Raw genomic sequence first — 9,594 nt, forward strand, 5'->3', positions numbered from 1 at the left:
TGTCATGGGAAGGAGAGTTTGGAGAGAATGCCATGGAAGAGAAGGAATGAATGAATGAGTATGTAAAGTGGAAACAAAAAGTCCCTTCCAACCCTGTGTATAGCTGGGCATGTAACGAGGAGAAGTTGAAGTTAAACAATTATTCCAAGGACAATTCTCCAATTATACAATGCTATTCCATGCGAATATGGGTGTCGTGAGATGGGGAGGGGGGGGGGGGGTGCTAACAGTGCAGGGGCTGGGGGTGCTAACAGTGCAGGGGTTGGGGTGCTAACAGTACAGGGGTACTAGTTAATAAATAAAAATGTACCTTTCAATACTGAACCATCCCGTCATCCGTCCATCAACCAACAGATCACTTTGCATATGGAGACCTTGGCAGAACAACCCGCTGCAATATGAGCAACCACGCCGCCACTGCGGATAATACCCCTGAAACAGCAACAGCAGCAGCAGCAACAACATAAGCGAAAGCAACAGTACAGCAACAGCACAGAAACAATATAGGTCTTGCCAGCACAGCAACAGTACAGGTCTTGCCAGGACGGCAGCTACATTAGTTGGCAGCACATCAATAGCTACAGTAGCACTACCACCAGTATAGAAACACTTGCAGTGGCAGTATCACCAGCAGTAAACGTCATATTCAGAAATGACAGTACATGACCAGCCGTCTTCAAGTTCCCACCAAAACTACCACAGTGTGGTCATGTGACCGGGGATTATTTTCAAACCAGATCCGTGCTATACTAGTTTAAACCCACCCATATATGGAAACAGGAGACGGGCAAGGGAAAGTAACTGACAAAAAGAAATCCTTAGACACAACCTGTACCTTACTAAGATGCAGCTCTGCCATCCAGATTTCTGCCCATCATCTGAGTACTCGCTGACACACACGTAACGGATCAATGTTCAGCACAGCTGACCATGGAGGAAGCAGCAGTAACAGTAGAGACACTGGCAACGCTATCCGCAATAGACACTATGACAACACATGAATACACACACAAACACACACCTCAGACCTCAGACATGCCCATCGCGGAAGCGATGATAGCGAACAGCTATGTTAGACATAGTGACTTGTGCTGGGATCACACCATTCAACAGCTTGCAAGGCTGATGAATTGAGCGCCACTTGACTAGCCTGGTAACCACCACACAGCTGTTTGAAGCGACTTGTTCTGGCCAGTGAATCCCTATTATCCATTTTTCCATTTTTTCACACACACACACACATACAGAAAGAGACGTGACTGCTGCAGCAACATCAACAGCAGCCACATAAACAGCAGAATCAGCAGCAGTAGCAGTAGAGGTGGGAGGCAGAAATAGCAGCAGCAACAGCAACAGGAGCAGCAGCAACAGCAGCAGCAACAAAAGCGAGAGCAACAACAGCAGAAGCAGAAGCAGCAACAACAACAGCAGCAGCAGCAGCAGCAAAAACAGCGACAGCAACAGCAGCAGCAACAACAGCAGCAGCAAGAATAACACACAAACACATACACACCTGTCCTGTCCTGTCCTATCGAGCCACTGCCACAAGGGTCACGTGGGCCTGGAGTAGCAACGGAGAGAGAAGAGGAGAACGCCGTCCCACGGCGTCCAGGACACAACGAGAGGTCGTCAGGATTCAGGTCACCTACAACTGTTACCCCAAGACTGACGTATGGCCGGGGGAGAACTTGAGCAGCGGTGTCTATTCCTGCCCTGGCCCGAACGGAAGCAGCGGCCGCATGACGCACAGTGCGCGCCACAACACGCCTCCACTGCGGCTGGAGACTAAGCCACACACTTGTGACGGGCAAGGCCAACACACACACACACACACACACACACACACACACACACACACACACACACACACACACACACACACACACACACACACACACACACACACACACACACACACAAGCAGCAACAGTAGCACAGAAAGCACAGCACAGAAAGACAATGGAGTCAGGAGAAATAGCACCACCAGTAGCAATATCAATGGTTTAATAATACTTCAGAGATTGCCCACTCGTATACATTTTATAAGAAGCTGTATAAGTACAGTTGATGATACTCTTTGACATACCTTGTAGTAGTCACATCCATCTGCTACACAGCTACAGAAATACCAGGAGGACCACTCTGCTGTTGATACGATAACACAAACATATCTGTAGCAGTGCAACGGGAAAATTCAGAAAGAAAAACACAAACAAAAAGCAGCAACATGCAGTTGCATAAATAGCAGCACCACCAGCAACAGTAGCAGCAGCAGTAGCAGCAGTAGCAACAGTTACGGGATCATCACCATCACCAGGAACATCACCATCACCATCACTAGTAGGAAAAATGACCGGGTCGAGCACTCGTCTGCAGGACAGTACGGAATCATGGAGTCACACGAGGATACAATCAATAACTTCCCTGACAAAAAGTCAGGGATGGGCGCATGGAAGAGACGGTGCGCTCTGGCGGGATTTTACGGTATATACCGGTATGGTGTGTGTTGTGAAATCCTAGCCGGTACAAATTTCATGACCCTACAGTACTATAATCACATAATACATGTCTGACTTGTTAGTATGGTAGAATTAGAATTCTGGAAACACACGGATATTCGCATCACTAATTTTCGCCATTTCTTAGAACCAGGGAGTTTACAATGGATAATGTTCGCAAAGGACTGTGGCCACTTTCATAAACTCACTGTTCAAATTTGACTTCGCTCAATATTCACATTAGGGCCGGGTTCCACTGCGGCTCGGCTGCTCTGCGGCACTTGGCTGCATGCAGCGGAGCAGCGCGGTTCCACTGACACTCATCATTTGCGGTACCACGAAATCAAAAAAACACGTGTTCTGGCCTGCGCAACGAAATGAAATTTGAATTTTAAAATTCTTGCGTACAAAACAGTGCAAAGCACGGGAAACAGATCGAGCCGCGACCGCGGCTCTCAGTTTTTGATCAAGAATCGTAGCAAAAGGTCGCTGTGAGCCGCGACCTCGCTGCTCCAGCTCGAGCCGCGGCCACTATGGTAATGATGACGTTTCAAGCCGCGGACGATGAGCAGCGGAGCCGCAGTGGAACCTGGCACTTACGCTCTTGTCGTGAAAATAGCAAACAATAATGTGTGGTGAATATTGTACAGTTACCAGTAGTAACAAATAGCAGATTATTAACAATAGAAAGTCTACTTACTCACTTCACTCCAGTCTTCTGGCAGAAATACTTGCATTAGAGCGTTCGGCACACAACTACCACCATCTTTGCCCTCCAATCCTGTGATTTTCCCCGGCAGACGAATGCTACTGAATGCCACTCAGCTTTGCTTCATGACCGCGGAGGAATCACAGAGAACAGCCAGTACGCTGAGATCTCTGAAAATCTTTCACTGAAATAAAACACAGAGAAACAGAGAAGAGAACACACCAGGTAATGAGTAACAGAAACACAAAATATAATTTAATAAATTATATCTTGCAAGAGCCATTCATATGAAATCACAATAACTGTATTGCAACACACAAACCAGAAAACACCGCACAGACTTAATTCAAGGAGAAACAAGTAACGGAGTATTGGTGTGCTAATCAGCACACACATGATACCAGGAAACATGAAACAGCGCAGTACAGCACAGTGCAGCACAATGCAGCACAGTGCAGCACAATGCAGCGCAGCGCAGTGCAGCACAGCACAATGCAGCACAGCACTGCACAGCACAGCCCAGCACAATGCAGCACAGTGCAAGCTGCAACACCATACACAATACAAAGACCAACACAGTGCAGCAAATCATTACTTATGCCTAGTCCACACTAGCCCGATTTTCCGCTGCCATGGACTTGTACAGAAATCTGTAAAGATCGGTGCGAAAAAACCTCTAGTGCTGACGATGTTGTCGTACAAGTTTCCGACATATCTGGGACGAGTTTCTTGTTGTGTGCGCTTTCGGCTAGGCTGATAACAAAAGCTGGCCAATAGTGCTTGCATGTAGTGGATCAAACGGGCCTCCAACCAATCACTGACGGCTTTTCACCATGACAACAGAGAGCGAGGGTACAGACGATGAACTGGCTGCACTGGATCTCTACTACATGCAGATGTAGATGTGTCAGCCTTTTCACAACTCTGACCATGTACTGCATGTAGCTAGTGTCAAAACGTGTATTTTTTTCACTGCCTGGTGTCTACAAGGCAAGGGTCTAGCTCGGCTGTGTATCACGTGTACGTGTACGTGTGTGAGCTGACAGGCCTTCAACTATAGTACAAGCAAAATTGCTCACCGTTGCGTGTGAACAGCTAGTCTGACTCATCCAACGCAGTCGACCGTTTCATGTCGGAGTCATTAGACACCCTTAGCAAAACACGTTATGTTGTAACGGTATTACCGTAAGGGGGAAAATACCGTGATTCGGGTTCGACCTTTAGCAAGATGCACGCTATTTTTAGAACGCTGTTGCCACGAGAATGCTATTATTTCGTGCGGTACAACCATTTATGTCACCATATACGCGATACAAGGTGAAATGCGTACGGACTATGCAATATTTGGCCACAAAACGTACCGTTGGTCACAACCAGGGAGTCGTAAAATACCATATATATAGGTATTTTACGACTCCCTGGTCACAACGATAAATCACACCCCATAACGTTTTTACGCTGCAGCTTCAACGCTATTTGGGTGATAAGGGTACGAGTACCGTAAATAATACCGTTACCGTTGTTTGCTAAGGGTGTCTGGTGTTGGAGCACGTACCAAAAATTCGGCCTAGTGTGAACCAGTCATAAATATACAACTCTGCAACTGTAATGCAACACACAACAAGCTAACCTCTTTTCACTCTCCAGTTAGGTGACTGCTGAGCCCGATCAACGTCAGTGCGTAACATCCGTACCACCAGTTTCTGCTCCAATGTCCAATATACTCACTGAACTCAGAACATAATTATCTCATTATATACGGTACTCAAACTAAAAATAATTCTAACACATTATGATGTCATAGTCGTGTCACAATGACGTCTGGTGATGTCATAGTCAGGCTACCACATAGCCGTGGCCAGAGTGCGAGGAATCGCCGAGGATGATGAAGCGACAACATAGTTATTATGACATCATAGGCATGTGATGTCACAGGCATAAAATACCATAGTCAAGTGATGGAATAGAAATGTGACAACTGCCACAAAAATGTGAAATGGTGAGACAGTGTTCATAAAAATAAAGTATTTCATCACATGATCACATGTTCACCTTATGAATAGAACGTGCTGAACCACCATCGGGGCTCCCGGACAGACAAGCCACCAACTTCTACTGAACGAGCAGGCTTCCGCACAGCATGTGTGTGTGGCAAGTGTTTTCACCAACAGACACAACTGCAGTGTCATATATCGTCCTGCTCCACTCTCCCTCTCTTCCTCAACTTCCCTGATCAATACCATGTACAGTAGTAACCATTCCAGCAGTGGTTCAACATGACATCACATGACCACCAGCAGTGGTTCAACATGACATCACATGACCACCAGCAGTGGTTCAACATGACATCACATGACCAGTGTATTATAGAAATAATGTTCATCTCTGTGTCTAGTGTTTACATGTCTGACAAGCGATAGCATTCCTTCCACTGCGCATATACACGTTATCTTCACTGTTGGTTATGCCCAACAATGTCAACAGCAATGAATCCGCAGTTGACCTGCTCTCTCGCCTGCAACAAAGTCAAGTAATCTCCATAGCTGATCATTCACTAACTCTCGCTTTGGTACTGAAAGGACCGCAAGGTTTTGACATTCATATACAGCTGATGCAAACTGCCTACTGCCCTCGTCATTCTCCGCTTGAAAGTCATTCCCATGCAGACCAACAAGCTGGAGATCAGGACAAGAAGACACAATTTCAGCGAGTACCGGAAGTGACTGTGATGTAAGGCCTGTTTCTGAGAGCGCCAGTGTCTTCAGTGATTTACACTGCTTCAGACATGGTGCAATGCTGCACAGAAACATGTCAGAAAGATCATTGTAGCTCAAGTTAAGCACTGCAAGGTACTGAGAGTGCACACGAAGAACGTGTTTGACAACCCAAGTGCTGTGTGGTGTGAGCATCGCATGCATGAAGGCCATGTAACGAAATGGCCGTCCTGTCAGCAGCTCAGAAAGCAGACCAAGACCATCATCACCGATCGGGAAGTAAAACCAGGGACTTGTAAGAGACTTACAGTAAGCCAGCACGGTGATAGCTATGAGAACATTAGTTTTGATATCCTGACAGGACACACTACCTATGGACAGGTACACCAGGTCATGACATGTGAGCACTGCGGGTACCAGCTGAGCATAGCCAGATGATGTCAGCTGCAAATTCTTTAAGGAAAGTTCTTGAAGAGCTGTGTGGTTTTCACAGATAACACTATGGATACGTGCCACAGAACGGTCAGTCAGTGCATTGTTTGGGAGAGAGAACTTAGCCAGCCCATGACAATGAGTTAGACCAGTAGTGAGTTGCTCAAAACCATCATCAGTAATCTGACAATCATTCAGACACACAGCACTGACAGACCTACTGTGATTCCTCAGTACTAACGAAAGAAGATGACAGTCAGCGGGCGAGACAGCCACGTTCGTGAAATCAAAGCCATAATGTTCGAAGGCTAGTTCTAGACTAGGTGAAGGTGACTGACTACAGCTGGTCATGTTGTCTGTGTCTGCACTGGGCTGTGCATACACACGGCAAGCCAGTAACAACAATTGGCGGCGAACTGGAGTCAATACTTCACGTAGCAAGTCAGCTGACGATGCCGACTCCGTTGGTGGAACAGTCATGACAGAATGCACAGAGCTGTCTGTCGCAGCTGAAGAAAGAAGTTCTGCAGCCTGTGAGTCTTCCGTGCGTTTCGATACAAGATACTGGTGGAGACAGTTGGATACATGCGGGTTGATAGACTTCAAGGCAGTGCACAGTATTCTCATACTGGCACGGGGGACTTTGCGACGCCACAGCTGCAAAAGAGCATGAACTACGTCGTACAAAGACGACGAGAAAGAGTGAGGAAGAACTTCTTCAATGGCCTGTGCCACACTCACATTGTCTGGCAGTAGATCTTTAAGAAGACACCTTGCTAAACTCTGCACTGCTGCCTCATCAAGATGCCCACATAGCAACTCTACCACCTCAAGAAGATCATCTTCGAAGCAGCGAAGAAACTTTGTCACATCGCAACATGATGTCAGCTTGTTCACATCCTCTTTATCAGGGATACGCTGTGTGAGAATGGATGCAATCAACGACTCTCTGCTGACCGCTGTCAGTTGTGATGCAAGAAGACACCAAAATGTGCTCAAGTGACCCGTCAGAGCTCCTACTTGCCTCACCAAATATTCTACATCACTGGCATCAGGATTAGTGGATGCCATGTAAAGAGAAGCAAGACATTCTTGCACTGAAAGATGGCTGAATTGCCATTGAGTGATGGACGGGTATGACAGTGACTCACAAGCTACAAGAACACCAAGTGATCGACTTTCTCTAGAAACCTGCTCTGCATCTAGATCAGAATCACTGAACACTACCTTCTTTTTCATTAACGATACAAAAGCAAAATGACCCAACTCAAGAATTTGCTCCTGCAGCAAGCGTGGCACAGACACCCAGTCTGGATACGCACTCTCAGTGTTCTGTCGAATCATACTCAGTATCAACGACATGAAGATACCAAACAGTGATGAAGGTACAGAGCCACAACTACGAAACACATCACACGTCGACTGTGTGAAGTAAGGTGTTTGCATAATAGCTGAGAGGCTGGGATCAGCATCCACCTTCTCTAGTAGCCTGCTAGCCTCTGCGCATGGGAGAGCATTGTTCACATACTCGCGAACATTGCCTTTGGTGAAACCCAGTACTTCAACCCGCCTATCAAATGGACATGAAACAGCCAGTTTCATCACTTCTGCAGAATGGCGTGACGTGAGAAGCAGTCGAATGCCTTTCAACTCCTCACCACGAATAATGCCACGCACAAAATCACTGCAGTCACCAAGCACAGTTTCATCCAACCCATCCAGAATCACACACACATGTTTCAGATTGGCATGAACAAAGGAAGCAATTTCTTTTTGCTCCTCCACATCTACAATTCCATAGCGCTCTAGCTGTAACAGATCAACAACATTTCTGGCATGTCGAACACTTGCATCACGCAATGCTAACGCACTCACAATGTCAAACTCGTGCCACATTAAACCTCTTGCCCAGTCCAGCGGACCTTTCAACACGAATATGGTCGTTTTGCCAGCGCCAGCACATGCAACAGCCAATACACGAACTGATTCGTCTTCATCAATGTCTTCCCCGTCAAAGTCAAACATATTGGCCAGTTGCACGTGCTGCACTTTGTCCGCAACCCGCGAGAAGACATGGCTCAACTTCTGCACATCGCTTTGCGAACCGAAGAATGTTTGTTCATTCAGTGATGCCAGGTCTTCACGAGGTATGACAACGACATTCACAAACATCTTATCTAGCGCTCGTCTGTTCGGTTTAGCGCACATACCCTTGCCCAACAGTACCTTAGCACCAACGTAGCGTTTCTTCAGCATCTCTGCAAACCTGACAACTGCATCGGGTAGCGACGACCTCCTTGGACTTGACTGTGTTGGTGATGATGTGGTCATGAGCGGACCTGCGACAGGGTAGTCGACACTAGCCGACGCAGCATGATGAACCTGGACATGATCACTGGTAGACGTCGGAGAACGACTACTCATATTGCGAAGTCTGGCCTGTGCCAGATTTTTGGAACTGCTAATCGGGTACATGACAGGGGTAGCAGGCGGTCCGGCAGGTCCGGCAGCTGCCGGACCAATATTCGGCCAAAAAAAAAAAAAAAAAAAAAAAAAGGGGGGGGGAGCTCACCCATGTCATGTGAACAGCTCAGGATGTCCATCCATGATGATGATGATGTGTGCAATACGTAGTACATAGTAGTGCCGGCAAGAGTTATGGACTCTTGGTGCCGGTAGTAGACCTACCTTGCACATGTCATCAGGAATATGACCCTGCTGAAGGTCATGAGGACAGTCATGCCCGTGAATGTTCCTACTCTGTACTTCCGGAAACGTGTTCGGATTCTTTTCTTCCTCCAATTCTTTCTAGATAGGGTTTGTACCAAAGATAGTCCATTGCAATACACTTTCTCCTCCTCCAAAGGTACATTTTGGTTCTTTTATCACATGCATTTAGATACTACAGTAGTGAGGTTTTGCATTCCGAATTTCGGTACAGCGTTCTTCGGTCATTTGTCGAACATCAAAATGTCGAATTTTCGCACCAACGTTTGTTTTGCAAGTCGAAAATGATGTGTTTTCATTTCGTGAGCCCTAGCATCAGCAACGTCCTGTCCCGTGCTCCTTTTCTTGCTGATTCCAACGAACTTTGATCGCCCAAAGAGTCGAGGGCCAAACCTGCCTCCTCAGTTGCCTCAGAAAAACCAACTCCATGGCCAAGTCAAATTTTATGCGTGTCACCATAGTCTTTTCAGCCACACAGATGACGGTGAGGACACTCCAGGCGAAAGAGAGTAGA

The 9,594-nt window shown here is 46.8% G+C and overlaps 1 protein-coding gene and 1 long non-coding RNA gene across 2 annotated transcripts in view; both read right to left on the reverse strand.

Annotated features, from left to right (window-relative positions):
* Positions 1 to 2,185, reverse strand: part of LOC135821397 (uncharacterized) — an 11,941-nt gene extending 9,756 nt beyond the window's left edge. Inside the window, exons 1-4 of the long non-coding RNA XR_010554340.1 lie at positions 2,087 to 2,185; positions 1,514 to 1,797; positions 836 to 985; positions 311 to 432 (exon numbers count right to left, since the gene is read on the reverse strand). This is a non-coding gene — a long non-coding RNA (uncharacterized LOC135821397). The remainder of the gene's footprint in view (positions 1 to 310; positions 433 to 835; positions 986 to 1,513; positions 1,798 to 2,086) is intronic.
* LOC135821389 (uncharacterized) overlaps positions 1 to 8,820 on the reverse strand; it is a 36,806-nt gene extending 27,986 nt beyond the window's left edge. The window contains exons 1-2 of the mRNA XM_065334463.1: positions 4,838 to 8,820; positions 3,199 to 3,391 (exon numbers count right to left, since the gene is read on the reverse strand). Coding sequence (XP_065190535.1) covers positions 5,685 to 8,777 — 3,093 coding nt within the window. The 5' untranslated portion in view covers positions 8,778 to 8,820 and the 3' untranslated portion in view covers positions 3,199 to 3,391; positions 4,838 to 5,684. The remainder of the gene's footprint in view (positions 1 to 3,198; positions 3,392 to 4,837) is intronic.
* Positions 8,821 to 9,594: the final 774 nt, after the last annotated feature.

This window comes from Sycon ciliatum, chromosome 7, assembly GCF_964019385.1.
Source record: "Sycon ciliatum chromosome 7, ocSycCili1.1, whole genome shotgun sequence".
Taxonomy (NCBI): domain Eukaryota; kingdom Metazoa; phylum Porifera; class Calcarea; order Leucosolenida; family Sycettidae; genus Sycon; species Sycon ciliatum.